The sequence below is a fragment of the Lolium rigidum genome, chromosome 1 (assembly GCF_022539505.1).
Source record: "Lolium rigidum isolate FL_2022 chromosome 1, APGP_CSIRO_Lrig_0.1, whole genome shotgun sequence".
NCBI classification, from domain to species: Eukaryota; Viridiplantae; Streptophyta; class Magnoliopsida; order Poales; family Poaceae; genus Lolium; species Lolium rigidum.
This window is the reverse complement of record NC_061508.1, coordinates 99,157,376-99,185,017: the sequence shown is the minus strand read 5'-3', so window position 1 is coordinate 99,185,017 and position 27,642 is coordinate 99,157,376. Positions and strand designations below refer to the sequence as shown.

At 41.8% G+C, this 27,642-nt stretch overlaps 1 protein-coding gene across 1 annotated transcript; it reads right to left on the bottom strand.

Moving 5' to 3' along the window:
• Nucleotides 1-241: 241 nt before the first annotated feature.
• On the bottom strand, nt 242-26,753 carry LOC124649521 (60S ribosome subunit biogenesis protein NIP7 homolog). Its single transcript, XM_047189135.1, has 2 exons — nt 26,531-26,753; nt 242-504 (listed from the first exon to the last, which is right to left on the bottom strand). Exons 1-2 carry the CDS (start codon nt 26,751-26,753, stop codon nt 242-244), a joined length of 486 nt encoding a protein of 161 aa, XP_047045091.1.
• Nucleotides 26,754-27,642: the final 889 nt, after the last annotated feature.

Genomic DNA, 27,642 nt, shown 5'->3' with positions numbered 1-27,642 from the left:
CCCCGGTTGGCACCAGCGTGCAGGCCGGTTTTGGCTGGGCCGGCCGATGGTAGGGCCGGTCTGGCCGGGCCTGGGGCTGGGTGGGCCGGTCGTAGGGCCGGTTGGCCGGGCCTAGCACCGGGTGATGTCCGAAACTTCATCTTCTTCCCGATTCCAAACCTCGAAATTTGTGATTCTCCCAGCAAAAACTGCCCTAGACGGTGGAAAATCTGCGCCCCAACAACACCAAACTTCCTCCACCTCAACCTTCTTCAACCCTGAACCCGAGCCCGAGCCCGAGCGGCACGTCCGCCATGGACATGACGACGACGCCGTCACCGGACTTGGTGTTCTCGGTGATGCGCGCGAGCGCGGACTTGGGCACCGAGTTCCCGAAGAGGAAGGAGCGCTCGGTGTCGGGCTTGACCCAGACGCGGCGGCGCGCGTGGGCGGCGAGCAGGTCGAGCGCGTGCACGGTGAGGTGGAAGGCGCCACCGTGGGTGAACTTGCCGATGGGCGTGCCGACTGATAACGCGTGAAGCACACGTCCGTTGGGAACCCTAAGAGGAAGGTGTGATGCGTACAGCAGCAAGTTTTTCCTCAGTAAGAAACTAAGGTTATCGAACCATTAGGAGATGAAGGCCACGTGAAGGTTGTTGGTGGCGCCAACGTGGAACCTGCACAACACAATCACAATACTTTGCCCCAACTTAACAGTGAGGTTGTCAATCTCACCGGCTTGTTGTAAACAAAGGATTAAACGTATGGTGTGGAGAATGTTGTTTGCTTGTAAAGAACAACAGAGAAGAGAGATTGCAGTAGATTGTATTTCAGATGTAAAAGAATGGACCGGGGTCCACAATTCACTAGTGGTGTCTCTCCAATAAGATAAATAGCATGTTGGGTGAACAAATTACAGTTGGGCAACTGACAAATAGAGAGGGCATAACAATGCACATACATATCATGATGACTACTATGAGATTTACTTAGGGCATTACGACAAAAAACATAGACCGCTATCCAAGCATGCATCTATGCCTAAAAAGTCCACCTTCGGGTTAGCATCCGCACCCCTTCCAAGTATTAAGTTGAAAACAACAGTACAATTGCATTAAGTACCGTGCGTAATGTAAACAATACAAATATCCTTAGACAAAGCATTGATGTTTTATCCCTAGTGGCAACAAAGCACATCCACAACCTTAGAACTTTCTCATCACTGTCCCAGATTCAATGGAGGCATGAACCCACTACCGAGAATAAATACTCCCTCTTGGAGTCACAAGTATCAACTTGGCCAGAGCCTCTACTAGCAACGGAGAGCATGCAAGATCATAAAAAACACATATATGATAGATCAATTAATCAACTTGACATAGTATTCCATATTCATCGGATCCCAACAAACACAACATTTAGCATTACAAATAGATGATCTTGATCATGATAGGCAGCTCACAAGATCTAAACATGATAGCACAAGAGGAGAAGACAACCATCTAGCTACTGCTATGGACCCATAGTCCAAGGATGAACTACTCACGCATCAGTACGGAGGCGGGCATGGTGATGTAGAGCCCTCCGGTGATGATTCCCCTCTCCGGCAGGGTGCCGGAGGCGATCTTCAGAATCCCCCGAGATGGGATTGGCGGCGGCGGCGTCTCAGTAACTTTTCTCGTATCGTGGCTCTCGGTACTAGGGTTTACACGACGGAGAGATTATATAGGCGAAGGGGCAGAGTCGGGGGACGCTCGAGGGGCCCACCCCATAAGGCGGCGCGGCCAGGGGTGGGGCCGCCCCCCTATGGTGTGGCCGCCTCGTCGCCCCTCTTCGTCTCCTCTTCGGACTTCTGGAAGGCTCCGTGGAAAATAAGACCGTGGGCTTTTGTTTGGTCCAATTCCGAGAATATTTCCTGTGTAGGATTTATGAATCCAAAAACAGCAGAAAACAGGAACTGGCGCTTCGGCATCTTGTTAATAGGTTAGTGCCGGAAAATGCATCAAAATGATGTAAAGTGTATATAAAACATGTGAGTATTGTCATATAACTAGCATGGAACATAAGAAATTATAGATACGTTTGAGACGTATCAAGCATCCCTAAGCTTAGTTCCTACTCGCCCTCGAGTAGGTAAACGATAACAAGGATAATTTCTGAAGTGACATGCTACTATCATAATCTTGATCAATACTATTGTAAAGCATATGAGATGAATGAAGTGATTCAAAGCAATGGTAAAGATAATGACTAAACAACCGAATCATATAGCAAAGACTTTTCATGAATAGTACTTTCAAGACAAGTATCAATAAGTCTTGCATAAGAGTTAACTCATAAAGCAATAGATACTTAATAGAAGGTTTTGAAGCAACACAAAGGAAGATTTAAGTTTCAGCAGTTGCTTTCAACTTTCAACATGTATATCTCATGGATAATTGTTAACACAAAGTAATATAATGAGTGCAAATAAGCAAGTATGTAAGAATCAATGCCCACAGTTGACACAAGTGTTTGCTTCTAAGATGGAAAGAAGTAGGTAAACTGACTCAACATAAAGTAAAAGAAAGGCCCTTCGCAGAGGGAAGCAGGGATTACTCATGTGCTAGAGCTTTTTATTTTTAAAACATGGAAAGAATTTTGTCAACGGTAGTAATAATTCATATGTGTTATGCATAAAACTTCCTATAAGTTGCAAGCCTCATGCATCGAATACCAATAGTGCCCGCACCTTGTCCTAGTTAGCTTGGATTTCCATGGATTATCATTGCATTACATATGTTTCAACCAAGTATCACAAAGGGGTACCTCTATGCCACTGATACGTCTCAAACGTATCTATAATTTCTTATGTTCCATGCTACTTTTATGATGATACTCACATGTTTTATACACACTTTACATCATTTATATGCATTTTCCGGCACTAACCTATTGACGAGATGCCGAAGAGCCAGCTGCTGTTTTCTGCTGTTTTTGGTTTCGAAATCCTACAAAGGAAATATTCTCGGAATTGGACGAAATCAACGCCCGTGGTCTTATTTTTCCACGGAGCTTCCGTAAGACCGAAGGGGATACGAAGTGGGGCGACGAGGCGCCTGCACCACGAGGCCGCGCGGCCTGGGTGGGGCCCGCGCCACCCTATGGTGTGGGGCCCTCGTGCCTCCACCGACTCTGCCCTTCCGCCTACTTATTCCCTCCGTCGCGAAAACCCTATTACCGAGAGCCACGATACGGAAATACTTCCAGAGACACCGCCGCCGCCAATACCATCTCGGGGGATTTAGGAGATCGCCTCCGGCACCCTGCCAGAGAGGGGAATCATCTCCCGGAGGACTCTTCATCACCATGATCGCCTCCGGATTGATGTGTGAGTAGTTCACCCTTGGACTATGGGTCCATAGCAGTAGCTAGATGGTTGTCTTCTCCTCATTGTGCTATCATGTTAGATCTTGTGAGCTGCCTATCATGATCAAGATCATCTATTTGTAATGCTACATGTTGTGTTTGTTGGGATCCGATGAATATGGAATACTATGTCAAGTTGATTATCAATCTATCATATATGTGTTGTTTATGTTCTTGCATGCTCTCCGTTGCTAGTAGAGGCTCTGGCCAAGTTGATACTTGTAACTCCAAGAGGGAGTATTTATGCTCGATAGGTGGTTCATGCCTCCATTGAATGCGGGACGATGCGATGAAAGTTCTAAGGTTGTGGATGTGCTGTTGCCACTAGGGATAAAACATCAATGCTTTGTCTAAGGATATTTGTGTTGATTACATTACGCACCATACTTAATGCAATTGTCCGTTGTTTGCAACTTAATACCTGGAAGGGGTGCGGATGCTAACCTCGAAGGTGGACTTTTTAGGCATAGATGCATGTCGGATAGCGGTCTATGTACTTTGTCGTAATGCCCTAAGTAAATCTCATAGTAGTCATCATGATATGTATGTGCATTGTTATGCCCTCTCTATTTGTCAATTGCCCAACTGTAATTTATTCACCCAACATGCTATTTCTTATCGGAGAGACACCACTAGTGAACTGTGGACCCCGGTCCATTCTTTTACATCTGAAATACAATCTACTGCAAACTCTGTTCTCTACTGTTCTTCGGAAACAAATATCATTTTCCACACCATACGTTTAATCCTTTGTTTACAGCAAGCCGGTGAGATTGACAACCTCACTGTTAAGTTGGGGCAAAGTATTGTGATTGTGTTGTGCAGGTTCCACGTTGGCGCCGGAATCCCTGGTGTTGCGCCGCACTACACTCCGTCACCAACAACCTTCACGTGTTCCTTGACTCCTACCGGTTCGATAACCTTGGTTTCTTACTGAGGGAAAACTTGCTGCTGTACGCATCACACCTTCCTCTTGGGGTTCCCAACAGACGTGTGTCTTACACGCCAGCAAAGATATTTTCTGGCGCCGTTGCTGGGGAACCGAAGAAAAGTTACTCCACAAAGATTTCTAACTCCCACGTCAACTGTAGCAAGATATTTTCTGGCGCCGTTGCCGGGGAGATCAAGACACGCTGCAAGGGGAGTCTCCCACATCCAATCTCTTTACTTTGTTTTTGTCTTGCTTTACTTTATTTTATTTACTGCTTTGTTTGTTCTTTATATTAAAAACACACAAAAATTAGTTACTAGTTTTACTTTATTTACTATCTTGTTTGCATTCTCTATATTAAAAACACAAAAAAATTAGTTACTTGCATTTACTTTACTTATTTCATCATGCTTCCTCCTAAGTTCACTCCGAAAGATATACCGGTAGGGCGTGGGTCTATCATTGGAAGAGATAATATAGAAGAATTTTTCACTCATGTTAGTATGGTTGAAGATTTTGAAGATAGACACTTGGTAAAAGTTGTCCCTACTTATGAAAGTGCTACTGCCTCTTTAGTACACATGTTGGAAACTAGATTTGTTAATCTCAATCCTATAATGCAACATATGTTTCTTACACTCTCTGATATGGAAATGGGAGAAAAGAGAGATTTTGTTTTAGAGGTCCTTCTTAGAGAATTTGGTGATATAGCTAAAGAAGCTAGAAAAGTTTTTATTAAGCATAAGAGGCTTGGCTTTTGTACCGATTTTGCAAAAACACTTGAAAAGATGGACATGGATAGATTAAAGTACACTAATAAAGTCAATGGTGAGGGGGAGATTAAAGTACCGATACCTAGTAAGCTCCTAGGGATGCATGAAGCTCTAGAAAATAACTATGATTGGCTTGTTCCTGAAAATTTGTTTGATGAGGATAGTAAGCCTAAGAGCAACGAAAGAGGAGTTTCTTACATAGAAAAGATACAATGCATTGTTGAAAAAACTCCCAACTCCCTTGGTAATAATGTTAATGCTTCATCTCTTGATAATACTTGATTCACACTTTCTGCGCCTAGCTGAAAGGCGTTAAAGAAAAGCGCTTATGGAAGACAACCCATTATTTTACTTCTGCACTTTTATTTTTTATTTGAGTCTTGGAAGTTGTTACTACTGTAGCAACCTCTCCTTATCTTTATTTTATTGCATTGTTGTGCCAAGTAAAGTCTTTGATAGTAAGGTTGATACTAGAATTGGATTACTGCGCAGAAACAGATTTCTTGTTGTCACGAAATTTAGCAGCCCCGTCTGTAGGTAATTCAGAAAAATCTGCCAATTTACGCGCGTGATCCTCAGATATGTACGCAACTTTCATTCAATTTGAGCTTTTTCATCTGAGCAAGTTAAGTGCCCCTGAAAAATCCGTCTTTACGGACTGTTCTGTTTTGACAGATTCTGCCTTTTATTTCGCATTGCCTGTTTTGCTATGTTGAATGGATTTTTTTGTTCCATTAACTTTCAGTAGCTTTGCGCAATGTTCAGAAGTGTTAATAATTATTATGTAACCTCTGAATATGTGAATTTTCGATTATGCACTAACCCTCTAATGAGTTTGTTTTGAGTTTGGTGTGGAGGAAGTTTTCAAGGGTCAAGAGAGGAGGATGATACAATATGATCAAGAAGAGTGAAAAGTCTAAGCTTGGGGATGCCCCCGTGGTTCATCCCTGCATATTTCAAGAAGACTCAAGCATCTAAGCTTGGGGATGCCCAAGGCATCCCTTCTTCATCGACAACTTATCAGGTCACCTCTAGTGAAACTATATTTTTATTCTGTCACATCTTATGTGCTTTACTTGGAGCGTCTGTTTGTTTTTATTTTTGTTTTTGTTTAAATAAAATCGGATCTTAGCATTCTTTGTTTGGGAGAGAGACACGCTCCGCTGTTGCATATGAACACATGTGTTCTTAGCTTTACTTTTAATGTTCATGGCGAAGGTTGAAACTTCTTCGTTCATATTATGGTTGGAAACAGAAAATGCTTCATGTGGTAATTGGTATAATGTCTTGAATAATTTGATACTTGGCAATTGTTGTGCTCATATAGATCATGTTTAAGCTCTTGCATCATGTACTTTGCACCTATTAATGAAGAACTACATAGAGCTTGTTAAAATTTGGTTTGCATGATTGGTCTCTCTAAAGTCTAGATATTTTCTGGTTAAGGTGTTTGAACAACAAGGAGATAGTGTAGAGTCTTATAATACTTGCAATATGTTCTTATGTAAATTTTGCTGTACCGGTTTATACTTGAGTTTGCTTCAAACAACCTTGCTAGCCTAAGCCTTGTATTGAGAGGAATTCTTCTCGTGCATCCAAATCCTTGAGCCAAAAACTATGCCATTTGTGTCCACCATACCTACCTACTACATGGTATTTCTCTGCCATTCCAATGTAAATTACTTGAGTGCTACCTTTAAAATTCCATTCTTTGTCTTTGAAATATATAGCTCATGGGAAAATAGCCTTAAAAACTATTGTGGTATTGAATATGTAGCTTATGTGCCTTATTTCTTATAAGTTGCTTGTTGAGCGGTAACCATGTTTCTGGGGACGCCATCAACTATTTCACCTTTGTTGAATATCATGTGAGTTGCTATGCATGTTCGTCTTGTCTGAAGTAAGGGTGATTTATCATGATCAAATGGTTTGAGTATGCATATTGTTAGAGAAGAACATTGGGCCACTAACTGATACGTCCAAAACGTATCTACTTTCCCGAACACTTTTGCTATTGTTTTGCCTCTAATTTGTGTATTTTGGATGCAACAAACACGGACTAACGCTGTTTTCAGCAGAATTGCTCTGGTGTCTCGTTTTTGTGCAGAAATCCAACTTTCGGGAAAATCCTCGGAATTTATGCGAAAGGTCCTATTTTCCCGGAATATTGACGGAGCCGTAAGGGCAAGCCAGGTGGAGGCCCGAGGGCCCCACACACTAGGCCGGCGCGGCCCCGGAGGGGGCGCGCCGCCCTGTTGTGTGGCCGCGTCGGCTGGCCCCCGACGCCCTCCTTCGGACTACTTAATGCCTTCGACCTAAAAACGCACGGGGGGTTAGAAGAAATCGCCAGAAACCATCCAGTACGCCGCCACCGTCGCGAAACTCCGTCTCGGGACCGAAACTCCGTTCGGCACTCCGCCGGGACGGGGAATTGGAGGAGATCATCGCCATCATCACCACCGACGCCTCTCCATCGACCAGCCATGTTTCCCCCATCCATGTGTGAGTAATTCCCCCGCTGTAGGCTGAAGGGGATGGTAGGGATTGGATGAGATTGGTCATGTAATAGCATAAGATTGTTAGGGCATAGTGACTAGTGTCCGTAATTGGTACTTTTATGATATTGTTGCAACTTGTTATGCTTAATGCTTGTCACTAGGGCCCGAGTGCCATGATCTCAGATCTGAACATGTTATCGATTCATGATGATATTCATTGCTTTATGATCTTACCCGCAAGTTGTATACACGTATTGCTGTCCGGAACCTAAGGCCCCAAAGTGACGAAATTGGGACAACCGAAGGGGAAGGCGATGATATGAGGATCACATGTGTTCACGGAGTGTTAATGCTTTGCTCCGGTGCTCTATTAAAAGGAGTGCCTTAATTTCCAGTAGATTCCCTAGAGGCCCTGGCTGCCACCGGCCGGTAGGACAAAAGATGTTGTGCAAGTTTCTCATTGCGAGCACGTACGACTATATATGGAACACATGTCTATTGATTGATTAGTACTTGGATACCATTTTATTATTATCTGCAAATGCCCTGCTTTGATTGTTACATGAGTTTCTCTCATCCATGCAACACCCGTCATCCATCCATGTGCCTACAGTATTTTAATCCTGTTGTTTACTATAATCACTATTGCTGTCTTTGTTACTCGTCGCTGTTATTTCACTACCATGCTATCGCTATAAAACCGTTACTATCGATAAACTCTTGCGAGCAAGTCCGTTTCCAGTGCAGCTGAATTGACAACTCCGCTGTTAAGGCTTACAAGTATTCTTTGTCTCCCCTTGTGTCGAATCAATAAATTGGGTTTTACTTCCCGCGAAGACTGTTGCGATCCCCTATACTTGTGGGTCATCAAGACTATTTTCTAGCGCCGTTGCCGGGGAGCATAGCTTTATTTGGAAGTTCACTTGGATTGATATTGTTCGCTGCAAATTCTCCATCATGGGTAAACCTCGCGATCCTAAAGTCGCCATATTACCATCCACTACAAGAAAAGGTCCAACTCTGAGTACCTCTGCTGCTCTTGATTCACCATCTGTGATTGATAAACTTGTTTCACCACCACAAGCTTCACATGCTGGTACTTCTGCTAGATCTGAAAATTCTTATAATATTGATGATGCTTCTGCTCGTGCTTGATGATAGTGGTTCATTGGGATCTTTTCTAGATGCTACGATTGCTAGGTCTAGACAAATTGAAAGTACTCGAAACTCCTAATGAAAATGCTGCTACACTCGTTAGTTCACCCGAGTCCGTTGAATACTCTAGTGATGATCTTGATGAAGATTATGTAGAACTTGATGATGATTTTATTGATAAATGCAATGCTACTACCGATGCAAGAAAAATTAAAAAGTTGCTTGCACAACATACTGTTAGATATAAACCTGTCTCCCGATCCTAAATTTGCCACATCTCCTATAAACATTAAGGATAAGGATTATGATTTTTCTCTTGATTTGTCTCATATATCTATTGTGGAGAAAACACCTTTTTGTGGTACTGAAAAAGAAAGTGCTCGTAGAACACATGATTGAGCTATCTACTCTTAGTAGCTTGTTTTCTCGATGATGTTAAGAAGCGTACTTATTTCGTTGCTAAAATTTTCCCTTTCTCATTAAAGGATGATGCTAAAACTTGGTATAATAGTTTGCCACCTGATTCTATTAATAGTCCAAAAGAATTGCTTGATGTTTTCTTCCGGAAATACTTTCCTCGCTAGTGCTCAACATATTGCTTTGCGGAGAATTTATAACTTTGATCGGGAAGATGGAGAGAAATTGCCTCGAGGCTTGGGCTAGATTTTGCTCTCTTATTAGAGCTCGGCCTGACCATGATTTGGAAAAGCATGATTTACTTGATATATTTTATAGTGGGCTAACCATTGAGTCTAGGGCATACCTGGATAGTTGTGCTGGTTGTGTTTTCAGGAAAAGAACTCCAGACGACGCTGAAGAATTATTGGCGAGAATAGGCCGGAATCATGATGATTGGTCTATACCTGAACCAATCCCAACACCAATATTTAAGAAGAGGGGTATGATTAAATTAAATGATGAAAATATGAGGGAAGCCAAGAAATCTCTTAAAGAGAAGGGTATTAAATCCGAAGATGTGAAGAATTTACCTCCCATAGAAGATTCATGTAAGATCACTCCCCCTTCATCCATGATTGAGGTACACTCTCTTGAACGCTTTACTAGAGAAGATATTCCGTATTCAAAACCTCCTCGCTCAATGCTTAGATGAGTTTGATAATTATATTGTTAAGCAAAGTAATTTCAATATGAGAGTAGAGAATCATTTAATGGAAAATTCTCGAGCTATTGGTGAATTGCATGGTATTGTGGAGAGAACCTCCAATGATGTTAAGATGCTTGTTAAACATTTTCAAATGGTTCAAACTCAAATTGATCAACTCACTAAAGTGCAAAATGACTTGTTAAAAGATAATTCTAAAGAAAAGCATACTTATGAAGTAACAACTAGAGGCGGTGCTTCTACCTAGGATCCTCTATATCCTGAAGGGCATCCCAAAAGAGTTGAACAAGATTCTCAATGAACTGAAATTAGAGCTCCATCTAAGAAAAAGAAAAAGAAACATAAAACTGTTGTAGAATCCTCTGAGCATGTTAATGATCCTAATAGTATTTCTATTTATGATGCTGAAACTGAAAGTGGTAATGAACATGATAAAGATAATGATAAGAATGATGCTTCTGATAAAGAAGAGGTTGAAGAAGAACCTGAAAAGCATGCTAAAAATAAAAAGTATACTAAAGAAGATTTTATTGCTAAGAAACATGGTAATGAAAGGGAACCTTGGGTTCAAAAGAAAATACCTTTTCCTGCTAAACAACTAAAATCAAAGGAAGAAGAACACTATAATAAATTCTGTGATTGGATGAAGCCTTTATTCCTGCAAATACCTTTGACTGATGCTATTAAATTGCCTCCTTATTCAAAGTATATGAAAGATATTGTCTCTAACAAAAGGAAAATTCCTAATGAGGAGATTTCCACTATGCTTGATAATTACTCTTTCAATGGTAAGGTTCCAAAGAAGCTTGGCGACCCAGGTATACCGACTATTCCTTGTTCTATTAAGAATAATTATGTTAGAACTGCTCTATGTGATTTAGGAGCGGGTGTTAGTGTTATGCCTTTCTCTCTTTATAAGAGACTTTATTTAGATAAGTTGATACCGACTGATATATCTTTGCAAATGGCTAATAAATCTACTGCTATTCTTGTTGGTATATGTGAGGATGTTCCTGTTCAAGTTACTAATAACTGCTTGATATTAACTGATTTTGTTTTTTTTGAAACCCTATTAACTGATTTTGTTGTGTTGGAAATGCCTGAAGATGATAATATGTCTATTATTTTTGGGAGACCTTTTCTTAACACCGCAGGGGCTGTTATTGATTGAAATAAAGGAAAAGTTACTTTCAATGTCGATGACAAGGAGCATACCGTTTATTTTCCCAAGAGGATTGAGAAAGCATGTGGAGTCAATACAATTTCTAATGTGAGAACTATCAAAGTGGGAACTATTGATTGTCCAATATATGAGCCTAAAGAAGAATATCAAACTCTTGTGATTGGATCCATATCAATACAATACAAGGTAACATGATTGATTTGAGGTTTATTTCTTCTTATGCTATGTAAAATTTATTTGGTGGCAAGACTTGATCAACCTTGTTAACAAATTCATTTTATATGCATAGAAGAGCTAAACAACATCTCTTTCTTCCTCCACTTGATCTACTTGCTGTAGCACTTTTGTTTTGCAAAGTTCTTTAGTTAATTAGAGATTTTAAAATCTTTTCCTGCCTAGTAATAATAATTTTGACACCCAGAAATGTGCATTTTTCAAAGTTTTCAAAAATTCACAAAAATTATACCGTTGGTCCTATTTTTCGACGAGGCACCTGGGAACACCTGGGGATGACCAGTGGGCACCCTGCGGTGGCACCCCACAAGCCGGCGCGGCCGACAAGGGGGCGCGCCACCCTGTTGTGTGGGCCCCTCCTTGCCCCACTACTTCATCTCTTCCTCCCACTTTCTTCTCTCTCCCGAAAAAACTCGCACCAGGTTCCTCTCACCCGCGTTTCTGCTCAAGAGCTCAAGATTTCTCAATCTCTTTGCTCAGCCCAGATTTCTGTCTGAAACTTGGCACATTTGCTCTCCAGTATGTGACTCCTCCGATTATCCAAGTAGAATTTTGTTTGGTGGAGTATATCTTGAATATTTTGCTGCTGTAGGTAACATGTTTAGTGAGCTTGCATGCTTGTTCTAAGTGGTAGAAACTAGTTTTGATGCATGTTTAGTACTCTAGCAAGTTCCTATGGTAGTTTCCCTCAATTATATGTCACCAAATCAAGTTTTATAATGTTTGTTGAAAAATTTCAGAAAAGCAAGATGGATAATTGTAACTTTGGAGAAGTGTTTGAAAGAGAGACAACAAGCACGGGGAGGCCCTCAAGGTCATCTACCAGATTCAGGCAATCCTATAATGAGGACCTCATCGCACCGAGCTTCGCACCCGAGGAGGACAATGGAGTCCCTAACGCTTCATCCTTCCCATGTTATGACTTTTTGAGTAATGCAGGGTTGTTGGATGATTTCTTGACCCTCGTTGGTAAGGCGGGCTTAACCACCTACATGGGAGATGAGAGTGAGCAATACTACACGCTCACTAAAATCTTTGTGGAGAGCTTCAAGTTCAACAACAAGCACTTTCGCCCGACAGTCGCATTCAAGATCTATGGTAAACCTATTACTATGAAGTTGGAAGATTTTTGTGCTGCATTGGATATTGCCCCTGTAGGTACAGCAAGGAAGATCGAGGACAACCCCAAGGAATTGCTGGAGCTCTATCAAGGAATCACCAATGATGATTGTTGCACCATTCAGCGTGGCAAGATAAGAAACATTCAACTCCCCGCCACTAAGTATTTTGCTTATTACATTGCTACTAGCATTCTTGGTAGGGAGAACACTAGTAATATATCTAGCTATCATCTTGCTTTCTTAATTGCTGCACTCACTAGGGACACGCCTTATCATCTTGGTGCTCTTGTTGCTCGCCGCTTGGCTAACAAGGGGCCTATATTTGGAGGAATTATTGCATCGCACATTTTAGCATATCTAGATCTTCCTCTTGACCCTACTGATGTGAAAATAACTCCTATGAGGCTTGATATTGCTGCTATGAAGAGTCATCAATTTGTTACAGCTCGACTCTAGTTTAGATAATATTGTCTATAGAGTGTTGTTTGCCGACGGGGAAGAGAGGGAAGTCCTTTGCCGCAGCCTGCATTTGTTCAGTATTGACAGGAAACCATGGTCGCGCTCTAAGGAGGAGGTGGATGAGCAATTGAAGATACAAGGCTTCCACCAGCAGCGATGACTCCGAGGACGCCGAGCCCTCCTACGACTACACCGTCACGTATCCGGGTGCTTCTTCCAACACATACCCGGAATATGATCCATCTTCGTCGTACTACGGAGGTGCTACTTCATGGGCACCATGGGGTTGATCTCCACTTAGGCCAAAAGCCTAAGCTTGGGGGAGGTATACCGGCATCACTCATTCTTTGCATATTATGGTTGCTGGATACTTTTATATACTTGTTTAGTTTCTTTGAGTGGTTTTCTAATGAGAGGAAGATGATATTTGGGGAAGTGCTGCCTGAAAACAGATTCTGGACTGTTACTAAAAATATTCGTGAGCACAGCCAGAACGTTATTTTGAGCTGCCAATTTTTGTGCATGTTCCTCAGGTTGTTATCTAACTTTCGTTAGTTGAACACTTTTTGAGATGAGCAGCGTAAGAATTTCTTGAAAATCGATTACTGTACTGCTGTCAAGTTTTGGCAGATTTCTGCCACCCTGCTTTTCTGTGTTTCTTCTAGTTTTCATTTTCTTGTTTTTGCTTTGTTTCTTTCCTAAAACACAAAAAGACCAAAATATTTCTGTTGTTTCTCTCCACCACTTGTTTATTTTAGTTTCTTGCTTTTATCTTGCTTTATTTGCTATCGTTGGTTTGCTATAAGAAAATCCAAAAAGATTTTGCTTTGTTTGCTTGTTTCCTTTTGTTCTTGCTTCCAAATTCGAAAACACCAAAAATATTTGCTGTTCTTCTATGGTTTTGTAAAGTTCATTATGAGTTCAATGGTCTTCGGTGGCTGGAGCGTGGTTTTCATTCCATATTATTCAAGCTACACAAGTGAAAAGCAATGATGACGATATACGACGATCTGATTGTGGTGAGAGGTTGGTATGAACTCTATTTGTTTTCATTTTTGTACATATACTCATCCATGTGAGCATGCTTAGTTGGTTCATGTGAGGTATATGTCATTTAAGAAAGTCTAGTAGTTCATGATCTCTCATGATTAGCTCCAATTTATTAATATGAGTAGCATGTCATGAATATTTGCTTGCATTGCTTTATTCATAGATAGGTATGACATTGTGGTATCCTCCTCTGAATAATTCTCTTGAATCAACTTGGCACATGCTCACGCATGCATATGACTGAACAAAATGTCAAATAAGCCTCGATGATTTACTTTACCTCGTAGTTCTTGTATCACTTTTATGCCTCCGTTAATTTATTTTGTCGCAAGCATGATTATGACAAGCATCGCTCTCTTGATTGTCGCTTCCCAGTCTATTGCTAGCCTTCACTTGTACTGAGCGGGAACGCTGCTCGTGCTTCCAAACACCTGAAAACCAAGTTATTCCAGAGTGTCCACCATAAATACCTATGCATGGCATTTCAAACCATTCCAAGTAAATTCTCATGTGCTACCTTTAAACCTTCAAAATGCTTCTCAATTTGTGTCAATGTTTTATAGCTCATGAGGAAATATGTGGTGTTTATCTTTCAATCTTGTCATTTACTCCCGACAGTACTTTCATAATGGACTAGTGGCACATCCGCTTATCCAATAATTTTGCAAAAAGAGCTGGCAACGGGGTTCCCAGCCCCAATTAATCAACTTTCATTAATAATTCTCTTCACATGTTTTGCCCCGATTTATCAAGTAAGCAACTTAAATTGCAAATAGACACTCCTTCATGGTATGTGATTGATGGAAGGCACCCGAGGATTCGGTTAGCCATGGCTTGTGTAAGCAAAGGTTGGGGGGAGTGTCATCCATAATAAAACTAAAGTACGTGTGTAAACAAAAGAGAAGAGGGATGATTTACCTTGCTGGTAGAGATAATGTCCTTCATGGGAGCCGCTCTTGAAAGTCTGGTTGACGAGGTAGTTAGAGTACCCACTATCATTCGTTGACAACAACAAACACCTCTCAAAATAATTTTACTCCTATTTTACAAATGAAAAGCTCTAGCACATGTTAATCCCTGCTTCCCTCCGCGAAGGGTCAATCTTTTACTTTTACATTGAGTCTCCATCCTTTCTTTGAGCACTTTCTTGAGAGCACAACTGTCATTCTTAGTATAATATGCTTGTCCCAAAATGTGATTAACTGTGGTATAACTTTGATGCTTTAATCTTTGATAACCTCTACTTCCAGTCTTCTCATGAACCTCAAAGGTACCCGAGCATTTATGTTTTGCTATAAAAATACGGGCAAGCGAGATACCACTTTATCATATCCTTCTATGAACATTGCAATCCTGCTGATAGGCATGATTCATGATGCTCATTATTAGTTTGTTGGTACCTTTTTCATGATAGACATAGCTATTAGATGATTTTATTTGCATGTATCTTATTATGAACTGCTTAAGTACTTGCCATATCATGAGAATATTTACATCATATGAACAAATGTGTTCGTGAAAGTTCTTTTATCGCACTCGCTTGTTAATCGAATTGCTTGAGGACAAGCAATAAGCTAAGCTTGGGGGAGTTGATACGTCCAAAACGTATCTACTTTCCCGAACACTTTTGCTATTGCTTTGCCTCTAATTTGTGTATTTTGGATGCAACTAACACGGACTAACGCCGTTTTCAGCAGAATTGCTCGGTGTCTCATTTTTGTGCAGAAATCCAACTTTCAGAAAATCCTCGAAATTTATGCGAAAGGTCCTATTTTCCCGAATATTGACGGAGCCGTGAAGGGCAAGCCAGTGGAGGCCCGAGGGCCCCACACACTAGGCCGGCGCGGCCCGGGAGGGGGCGCGCCGCCCGTTGTGTGGCCGTCTCGGCTGGCCCCCGACGCCCTCCTTCGGACTACTTAATGCCTTCGACCTAAAAACGCACGGGGGTTAGAAGAAATCGCCGTAAACCATCCAAGACGCCGCCACCGTCGCGAAACTCCGTCTCGGGACCGTAAACTCCGTTCCGGCACTCCGCCGGGACGGGGAATTGGAGGAGATCATCGCCATCATCACCACCGACGCCTCTCCATCGACCAGCCCATGTTTCCCCCATCCATGTGTGAGTAATGCCCCCGCTGTAGGCCGAAGGGGATGGTAGGGATTGGATGAGATTGGTCATGTAATAGCATAAGATTGTTAGGGCATAGTGCCTAGTGTCCGTAATTGGTACTTTTATGATATTGTTGCAACTTGTTATGCTTAATGCTTGTCACTAGGGCCCGAGTTCCATGATCTCAGATCTGAACATGTTATCGATTCATGATGATATTCATTGCTTTATGATCTTACCTGCAAGTTGTATACACGTATTGCTGTCCGGAACCTAAGGCCCCAAAGTGACAGAAATTGGGACAACCGAAGGGGAAGGCAGTGATATGAGGATTACATGTGTTCACGGAGTGTTAATGCTTTGCTCCGGTGCTCTATTAAAAGGAGTGCCTTAATTTCCAGTAGATTCCCTAGAGGCCCGGTTGCCACCGGCTGGTAGGACAAAAGATGTTGTGCAAGTTTCTCATTGCGAGCACGTACGACTATATATGGAACACATGCCTATTGATTGATTAGTACTTGGATACCATTTTATTATTATCTCGCAAATGCCCCGCTTTGATTGTTACATGAGTTTCTCTCATCCATGCAACGCCCGTCATCCATCCCTCGTGCCTACAGTATTTTAATCCCGCCGTTTACTATAATCACTACCGATGTCTTTGTTACTCTCTCGTCTGTTATTTCACTACCGCTATCGGTATAAAACCGTTACTACTGATAAACTCTTGCGAGCAAGTCTGTTTCCAGGTGCAGCTGAATTGACAACTCCGCTGTTAAGGCTTACAAGTATTATTTGTCTCCCCTTGTGTCGAATCAATAAATTGGGTTTTACTTCCCGCGAAGACTGTTGCGATCCCCTATACTTGTGGGTCATCACTAACTAAAACCATGAATCATGGTGGAAGTTTCAGTTTGGACATCAATCCTCAATCTCTTATGAGAATATTATCTGTTGTTGAATGCTTATGCATTAAAGAGGAGTCCATTATCTGTTTTCTATGTTGTCCCGGTATGGATGTCCTAAGTTGAGATCTATCAAAAACGAGAAATCAAATGCGATCTATCTCCTTGGACCTTTGTACAGAGCGACATAGAGGTACCCCTTTGTGACACTTGGTTGAAACATATGTTATGCAATGATAATCCATGTAAATCCAAGCTAATTAGGACAAAGTGCGAGCACTATTGGTACTCTATGCATGAGGCTTGCAACTTATAGGATGTCTTATGCATAACACATATGAATTATTACTACCGTTGACAAAATTGTTTCTATGTTTTCAAAATGAAAAGCTCTAGCACAAAAATAGTAATCCATGCTTCCTCTCGCGAAGGGCCATTCTTTTACTTTATGTTGAGTCAGCTTACCTATTTCTTTCTATCTTAGAAGCAAACACTTGTGTCACTCGTGTGCATTGATTCCTACATACTTGCTTATTTGCATTCATCATATTACTTTGTGTTGACAATTATCCATGAGACATATCCATGAGATAAACATGTTGAAGTTGAAAGCAACTCGCTGAAACTTATATCTTCCTTTGTGTTGCTTCAAAGCTTTCTACTAAGAATCTATTGCTTTATGAGTTAACTCTTATGCAAGTCTTATTGATGCTTGTCTTGAAAGTACTATTCATGAAAAGTCTCTGCTATATGATTCAGCTTGTTTAAACATTGTCTTTACCATTGCTTCGAATCACTGCATTCATCTCATATGCTTTACAATAGTATTGATCAAGATTATGATAGCATGTCACTTCAGAAATTATCCTTGTTATCGTTTACCTACTCGAGGGCGAGTCGGAACTAAGCGTGGGGATGCTTGATACGTCTCAAACGTATCTATAATTTCTTATGTTACATGATACTTTTATGATGATACTCACATGTTTTATACACACTTTACATCATTTATATGCATTTTCCGGCACTAACCTATTGACGAGATGCCGAAGAGCCGCTGCTATTTTCTGCTATTTTTGGTTTCAGAAATCCTACAAAGGAAATATTCTCGGAATTGGACGAAATCAATGCCCAGGGTCTTATTTTTCCACGGAGCTTCCAGAAGATCGAAGGGGATACGAAGTGGGGCGACGAGGCGCCCAGACCACAGGGCCGCGCGGCCTGGGTGGGGCCCGCGCCGCCTTATGGTGTGGGGCCCTCGTGCCTCCACCGACTCTGCCCTTCCGCCTACTTATTCCCTCCGTCGCGAAAACCCTATTACCGAGAGCCACGATACGGAAATAATTCCAGAGACGCCGCCGCCGCCAATCCCATCTCGGGGATTCAGAGATCGCCTCCGCACCCCGCCGGAGAGGGGAATCATCTCCCGGAGGACTCTTCATCACCATGATCGCCTCCGGATTGATGTGTGAGTAGTTCACCCTTGGACTATGGGTCCATAGCAGTAGCTAGATGGTTGTCTTCTCCTCATTGTGCTATCATGTTAGATCTTGTGAGCTGCCTATCATGATCAAGATCATCTATTTGTAATACTACATGTTGTGTTTGTTGGGATCCGATGAATATGGAATACTATGTCAAGTTGATTATCAATCTATCATATATGTGTTGTTTATGTTCTTGCATGCTCTCCGTTGCTAGTAGAGGCTCGGCCAAGTTGATACTTGTAACTCCAAGAGGGAGTATTTATGCTCGATAGTGGGTTCATGCCTCCATTGAATCCGGGACAATGACGATGAAAGTTCTAAGGTTGTGGATGTGTCGTTGCCACTAGGGATAAAACATCAATGATTTGTCTAAGGATATTTGTGTTGATTACATTACGCACCATACTTAATGCAATTGTCTGTTGTTTGCAACTTAATACTGGAAGGGGTGCGGATGCTAACCTGAAGGTGGACTTTTTAGGCATAGATGCATGCTGGATAGCGGTCTATGTACTTTTGTTATCACCAGAATTTGACCAAGTCAGAGGTGGGCCGCGATCAAGATGGGTTTGAAGAAATATATATAGAAGGAATGCGTGGATCGGCCTTTTATACCAAGTTGGGCTTAATTGCCCATGTATCTGTAACATATTAGATCGCATCTTAGTTTAGAAGTTAGAGTTTATCTCGTGCACGGTTTAGTGCACGCCCACATTAGAAAGTCTGCTGGACTATAAATATGTACCTAGGGTTTATGGAATAAACAACAACCAACGTTCAACCACAAACAAATCTCGGCGCATCGCCAACTCCTTCGTCTCGAGGGTTTCTACCGGTAAGCATCATGCTGCCTAGATCGCATCTTGCGATCTAGGCAGCACAAGCCTGCCCACGTTGTTCATGCGTTGCTCGTACGGAAGCCTGTTTGATGGCGAGCAACGTAGTTATCTTAGACATGTTAGGGTTAGCATTGTTCTTCGTATTACATGCTTTCGTAGTGCAACCCTTGCATGTCTAGCCGCCCTTACACCTATCTTAGGTGTAGGGCGGCACCCCGCTTGATCATAGTTTAGTAGATCTGATCCGTTACGATTGCTCCTTGTTCTACAAGGATTAGTTTAATATCTGCAATAGTTAGGCCTTACAAAGGGTTGGAGGATCCAGCGGCGTGTAGGGTGGCGTTTGCTAGTCCTAGAACGGATGTTCCGGGGATCAACCTCGTGTTGGTTTTTAGGCCTCGTCTAGGATCGGCTTACGGTCACCGTGCGCGAGCGCGAGGCCCAATCGTGAGTAGGATGATCCGATTATGCGGTGAAAACCCCGGATCGTCGTAGATCTAATCAGCTTTACCTTGATCAAGCGGGACCACCATATATTCGGACACCCCGTCCGAATCATGGGTGGATCGGCTCTTTGAGCCGATTCACAGGATAACCCGAGAGCCGATCGAGGCTCGTATTTAACGTTTACGTGTGTGCCCCGCAGAAACTAAGCGAGGCATCATCCACACCTTCCCGACCGGGTATAGGTCGGGTGGCACGCCCTTGTGATAAACATCGGCGCGTGCGACCAGGAGGCTTTGCGGGCCGTCGCTCAGAGGGACTGGGGCCAGCCGCAGCCCTAGTTGTTCCCGGCTCTACCGTGTTGCCCGTCTCTGCCCGCCAGGGGGTTTCTGACGTCAACAACTTTGTCGTAATGCCCTGATTAAATCTCATAGTAGTCATCATGATATGTATGTGCATTGTTATGCCCTCTCTATTTGTCAATTGCCCAACTGTAATTTGTTCACCCAACATGCTATTTCTTATCGGAGAGACACCACTAGTGAACTGTGGACCCCGGTCCGTTCTTTTACATCTGAAATACAATCTACTGCAAACTCTGCTCTCTACTGTTCTTCGCAAACAAACATCATTTTCCACACCATACGTTTAATCCTTTGTTTACAGCAAGCCGGTGAGATTGACAACCTCACTGTTAAGTTGGGGCAAAGTATTGTGATTGTGTTGTGCAGGTTCCACGTTGGCGCCGGAATCCCTGGTGTTGCGCCGCACTACACTCCGTCACCAACAACCTTCACGTGTTCCTTGACTCCTACTGGTTCGATAACCTTGGTTTCTTATTGAGGGAAAACTTGCTGCTGTACGCATCACACCTTCCTCTTGGGGTTCCCAACAGACGTGTGTCTTACACGCCACCAAAGATATTTTCTGGCGCCGTTGCCGGGGAACTGAAGAAAAGTTACTCCACAAAGATTTCTAACTCCCACGTCAACTGTAGCAGCCACCTGTACAAAGGTCCAAGGAGATAGATCGCATTTGATTTCTCAATTTTGATAGATCTCAACTTGAGGACATCCATACCGGGACAACATAGAAAACATATAATGGACTCCTCTTTAATGCTTAAGCATTCAACAACACATAATATTCTCATAAGAGATTGAGGATTAATGTCCAAGCTGAAACTTCCACCATGATACATGGCTTTGGTTGGCGGCCCAATGTTCTTCTCTAACAATATGCATACTCAAACCATTTAACTCATGGCAAATCTCCCTTACTTCGGACAAGACGAACATGCATAGCAACTCAATGATATTCAACAAAGGTGTAACAAGGTTGATGGCGTCCCCGTAAACATGGTTACCGCTCAACAAGCAACTTATAAGAAATAAGATACATAAGCGACATATTCATCACCACAATAGTTTTTTAGGCTACTTTCCCATGAGCTATGTATTGCAAAGACAAGGAATGAAATTTTAAAGCTAGCACGCAAGCAATTTACTTTGGAATGGCATAAAAAATACCACATAGTAGGTAGATATGGTGGACACAAATGGCATAAGTTTTGGCTCAAGGTTTTGGATGCACGAGAAGCATTCCCGCTCAGTCGAAGGCTTGGGCTAGCAAGGTTGTTTGAAGCAAACACAAGTATGAACCGGTACAACAAAACTTACATAAGAACATATTGCAAGCATTTTAAAACTCTACACTGTCTTCCTTGTTGTTCAAACACTTTTACCAGAAAATATCTAGACTTTAGAGAGACCAATCATGCAAACCAAATTTCAACAAGCTCTATGGTAGTTCTTCATTAATAGGTTTAAACTACATGATGCAAGAGCTTAAACATGATATATTTGAGAACTCAAAACAATTGCCAAGTATCAAATTATTCAAGACAATATACCAATTACCACATGAAGCATTTTCTGTTTCCAACCAAATAGCAATAAACGAAGCGACTTTCAACTTCGCCATGAACATTAAAAGTAAAGCTAAGAACACCAGTGTTCAATATGAAAAAGCGGAGCGTGTCTTTCTCCCACACAAGGAATGCTAGGATCCGAATTTATTCAAACAAAAATAAAAATAAAAAAACACACAGACGCTCCAAGTAAAGCACATAAGATGTGACGGAATAAAAATATAGTTTCACTAGAAGTGACCTGATAAGTTGTTGATGAAGAAGGGGATGCCTTGGGCATCCCCAAGCTTAAATGCTTGAGTCTTCTTGAAATATGCAGGGATGAACCACGGGGGTATCCCCAACCTTAGACTTTTCACTCTTCTTGATCATATTATATCATCCTCCTCTCTTGACCCTTGAAAACTTCCTCCACACCAAACTCAAAATAATCTCATTAGAGGGTTAGTGCATAATAAAAAATTCACATGTTCAGAGAGGACACAATCATTCCCAACACTTCTGGACATTACCCAAGGCTACTGAAAGTTAATGGAGAAAAGAAATCCACTCAACACAGTAAAAGAGGCAATGTGAAATAAAAGGCAGAATCTGTCAAAACAGAACAGTCCGTAAAGACGAATTTTTTCGAGCACTTAACATGCTCATATGAAGAAGCTCAAATTGAATGAAAGTTGCGTACATATCTGAGGAACACGCATGAATTTTTACAGAATTTTTAGGTTCTCCTATAGAGAGATCTACTCAAATTCGTGACAGCTAAAAATCTTTTTCTGCGCAGAAATCCAAATCTAGTATCAACTTTACTATCAAAGACTTTACTTGGCACAACAATGCAATAAAGTAAACATACAAAGGTATTGCTACAGTAGTAACAAGCACCTTGACTCAAATATAAAACAAAAATTACAGAAATAAAATAATGGGTTGTCTCCCATAAGGGCTTTTCTTTAACGCCTTTCAGCTAGGCGCATAAAGTGTAAATCAAGTACCATCAAGAGAAGAAGCATCAACATCATAATGTGTTCTAATAATAGAATCAAAAGGCAACTTCATTCTCTTTCTAGGGAAGTGTTCCATACCTTTTTTAAGAGGGAATTGATATTTAATATTTCCTTCCTTCATATCAATAATAGCACCAACAGTTCGAAGAAAGGGTCTTCCCAAAATAATGGGACAAGATGCATTGTATTCAATATCCAAAACAACAAAATCAACGGGGACAAGGTTATTGTTAACCGTAATGTGAACATTATCAATCCTCCCCAAAGGTTTCTTTATAGAATTATCAGCAGGATTAACATCCAAATAACAATATTTCAATGGTGGCAAGTCAAGCATATCATAGAGTTTCTTAGGCATAACAGAAATACTTGCACAGAGATCACATAAAGCATTACAATCAAAATCATTGACCTTCATTTTAATGATGGGCTCCCAACCATCCTCTAACTTCCTAGGAATAGAAGTTTCAAGTTTTAATTTCTCTTCTCTAGCTTTAATGAGAGCATTTGTAATATGTTTTGTAAAGGCCAAGTTTATAGCAGTAGCATTAGGACTTCTAGCAAGTTTTTGCAAGAACTTAATAACTTCAGAGATATGACAATTATCAAAATCAAAACCATTATGATCTAAAGCAATGGGATCATTATTGTCCCTAATACTCTTTAAAATTTCAGCACTTTTATCACAAACAGTTTCAGCAGTTCCTGGCAGTTTTGCATGCTTTGTATTAGAAGTAGAAACATTGCCAACACCAATTATTTTACCATTGATAGTAGGAGGTTTAGCAACATGTGAAGCATAAACATTACTAGTGGTGGTAATAGTCCAAACTTTAGCTACATTATACTCTTTAGCAAGTTTTTCTTCTCTTTGCCACCTAGCATGCAATTCAGCCATCATTCTAATATTGTCATTAATTCGAACTTGTATAGCGTTTGCTGTAGCAAATGACTTAATATCTTTATTTTCATTAGGCATAACTTTCAATTTTAAAAGATCAACATCAGCAGCAAGACTATCAACCTTAGAAGCAAGAACATCAATTTTACCAAGCTTTTCCTCAACAAATTTGTTAAAAGCAAGCTTTGTGTACTAATAAATTCTTTAAGCATGACATCAAGACCAGAGGGTACACTCCTACTATTGTTGTAAGAATTACCATAAGAATTACCATAACCATTACCATTATTAGAAGGATATGGCCTATAGTTGTTACCAAAATTATTCCTATAAGCATTGTTGTTGAAATTATTACTTTTAATGAAGTTCACATCAACATGCTCTTCTTGAGCAACCAATGAAGCTAAAGGAACATTATTAGGATCAACATTAGATCTACCATTAACAAGCATAGACATAATAACATCAATCTTATCACTCAAAGAAGAGGTTTCTTCAACAGAATTTACCTTCTTACCTTGAGGAGTCCTTTCAAGTGTGCCATTCGTAGTAGTTGATCATCATATCATCAAGAAGCTTTGTTGCAAGCACCCAAAGTGATGGACATAAAAGTACCTCCAGCAGCTGAATCCAATAGGTTCCTTGAAGAAAAATTCAATCCTGCATAAAAGGTTTGGATGATCATCCAAGTAGTTAGTCCATGGGCGGGGCAATTCTTTACCAAAGATTTCATTCTTTCCCATGCTTGGGCAACATGTTCATTATCCAATTTTTTAATATGCATAATGCTACTTCTCAAAGATATAATTTTAGCAGGAGGATAATATCTACCAATGAAAGCATCTTTACATTTAGTCCATGAATCAATACTATTCTTAGGCAAAGATAGCAACCAATCTTTAGCTCTTCCTCTTAAGGAGAAAGGAAACAATTTCAATATTATAATATCCCCATCTACATCCTTATACTTTTGCATTTCACAAAGTTCAACAAAATTATTAAGATGGGCAGCAACATCATCGGTACTTAACACCGAAAATTGCTCTCTCATAACAAGATTTAGTAAAGCAAGGTTTAATTTCATAAAATTCTGCTGTAGTAGCAGGTGGAGCAATAGGAGTGCATATAAAATCATTATTATTGGTGCTAGTGAAATCACACAACTTAGTGTTCTCAGGAGTACTCATTTTAACAGTAATAAAGATAAGTAAAGCAAACTGAATTAAATAAAGTAAAACAAGTAACTAATTTTTTGTGTTTTTGATATAAAGAAAGCAAACAAGACAGAAAATAAAATAAAGCAAGACAATAAACAAAGTAAAGAGATTGGGTGTGGGAGACTCCCCTTGCAGCGTGTCTTGATCTCCCCGGCAACGGCGCCAGAAAATATGCTTGATAACGCGTGAAGCACACGTCCATTGGGAACCCCAAGAGGAAGGTGTGATGCGTAAAGCAGCAATTTTTCCCTCAGTAAGAAACCAAGGTTATCGAACCAGTAGGAGATGAAGGCCACGTGAAGGTTGTTGGTGAAGGAGTGTAGTGCGGCGCAACACCAGCGATTCCGGCGCCAACGTGGAACCCGCACAACACAATCACAATACTTTGCCCCAACTTAACAGTGAGGTTGTCAATCTCACCGGCTTGCTGTAAACAAAGGATTAAACGTATGGTGTGGAGAATGATGTTTGCTTGTAAAGAACAACAGAGAACAGAGATTGCAGTAGATTGTATTTCAGATGTAAAAGAATGGACCGGGGTCCACAGTTCACTAGTGGTGTCTCTCCAATAAGATAAATAGCATGTTAGGTGAACAAATTATAGTTGGGCAATTGACAAATTGAGAGGGCATAACAATGCACATACATATCATGATGACTACTATGAGATTTACTTAGGGCATTACGACAAAAAACATAGACCTCTATCCAGCATGCATCTATGCCTAAAAAGTCCACCTTCGGGTTAGCATCCGCACCCCTTCCAGTATTAAGTTGAAAACAACAGACAATTGCATTAAGTACTGTGCGTAATGTAAACAATAGAAATATCCTTAGACAAAGCATTGATGTTTTATCCCTAGTGGCAACAAAGCACATCCACAACCTTAGAACTTTCCGTCACCGTCCCGCATTCAATGGAGGCATGAACCCACTACCGAGCATAAATACTCCCTCTTGGAGTCACAAGTATCAACTTGGCCGGAGCCTCTACTAGCAACGGAGAGCATGCAAGATCATAAACAACACATATATGATAGATCAATTAATCAACTTGACATAGTATTCCATATTCATCGGATCCCAACAAACACAACATGTAGCATTACAAATAGATGATCTTGATCATGATAGGCAGCTCACAAGATCTAAACATGATAGCACAAGAGGAGAAGACAACCATCTAGCTACTGCTATGGACCCATAGTCCAAGGATGAACTACTCACGCATCAGTCCGGAGGCGGGCATGGTGATGTAGAGCCCTCCGGTGATGATTCCCCTCTCCGGCAGGGTGCCGAAGGCGATCTTCAGAATCCCCAGAGATGGGATTGGCGGCGGCGGCGTCTCAGTAACTTTTCTCGTATCGTGGCTCTCGGTACTAGGGTTTTCGCGACGGAGAGATTATATAGGCGAATGGGCAGAGTCGGGGGACGCTCGAGGGGTCCACCCCATAAGGCGGCGCGGCCAGGTGTGGGGCCGCGCCCCCCTATGGTGTGGCCGCCTCGTCGGCCCTCTTCGTCTCCTCTTCGGACTTCTGGAAGGCTCCGTGGAAAATAAGACCGTGGGCTTTTGTTTGGTCCAATTCCGAGAATATTTCCTGTGTAGGATTTCTGAAACCAAAAACAGCAGAAAACAGGAACTGGCGCTTCGGCATCTTGTTAATAGGTTAGTGCCGGAAAATGCATCAAAATGATGTAAAGTGTATATAAAACATGTGAGTATTGTCATACAACTAGCATGGAACATAAGAAATTATAGATACGTTTGAGACGTATCACCGACCCCGGCGAGGCGGACGCGGGACACGGCGGTGGCGCGGCGCACGAGCGACTCGGAGGCGTAGAAGACGCGGTTCTTGTGGAGGCGCAGGCAGTAGCGGCCCGGCTCCGCGTCGGGGCCCTCCGCCGAGGGCCGCTCCAGGAGGTGCTTCAGGTTGGGGCCCGTGAACTTGAAGAGCGTCTCGAAGACCATCGTGGTCTCCTTCTCGTCGAGCGGCCTCATGGCGCTGGCGGCGGGAGAGCTCGGGGGCGAAGCGGCGGCGATGGAGGTTTCGGGGACGGAGACTAGGGTTTTAGGCGTGCTCGGTAAGTCCACCAGACTGGCGAATTAGGAAGCCATAAAGCATCCAGAAGAGGAGTATATAGGCCCGTTGGGCTGGCACCTCGGGTTGGAATGCCTCGGTTTGGCTTTTCTTGTTTTCTGCATTTTTGACAATTCACAGAGGATTTTGCTGTGCTCGGCCCTACGTGTAACATTGTTGTATATGGTCATTGTTTATCCAAGTTTGAGCACATAGGAGATGAAATTTGGATAACATTGTTTGGCTTAATGTGTAAAAGGATTATTCTCTTACTTCACTTACTCATGTCTTCGGGGAATATCTTTACTCTTCTTAGTATCTACATATATCTAGATTTAGAGAAAATCTTAGACATATTTCATGAAACATGATGGAGTACTTCTCTTTTGATCACCTTCTCTTTTTATTAGGCAACCCTGTGCTCTACGAAATATAGGGGCGCGTTTGGTAGCCTGCATCAATTTCATGGCTCACTACGTCAGCGAGATGGGCTCACCTGCGCGTCGCGAACGGGCCATGAGCCATGAAAGCCGGGTCGTTTGGTAGTCTGTGCGGCCTTTTGCGCGCCGGAGAAGAAATCCATGCCCCAACATTTGGTTGCCCGTTTATAGTACTTTTTTCCCTCCTCATGCAACTCACAGCCTGTTTGGTTGCACATAGCTCAGTGATGTGATAACCCCTTCACTTAGAGTGGTGAGGTTACCCAGTAGCACACATCAGATTCAGTTCATCAGAAAAGGTGCTGGTAATACACATCAAATATTTAGTGGGTGATGCATCACGAGCGAAGCAACTACTTCGTGATGCATC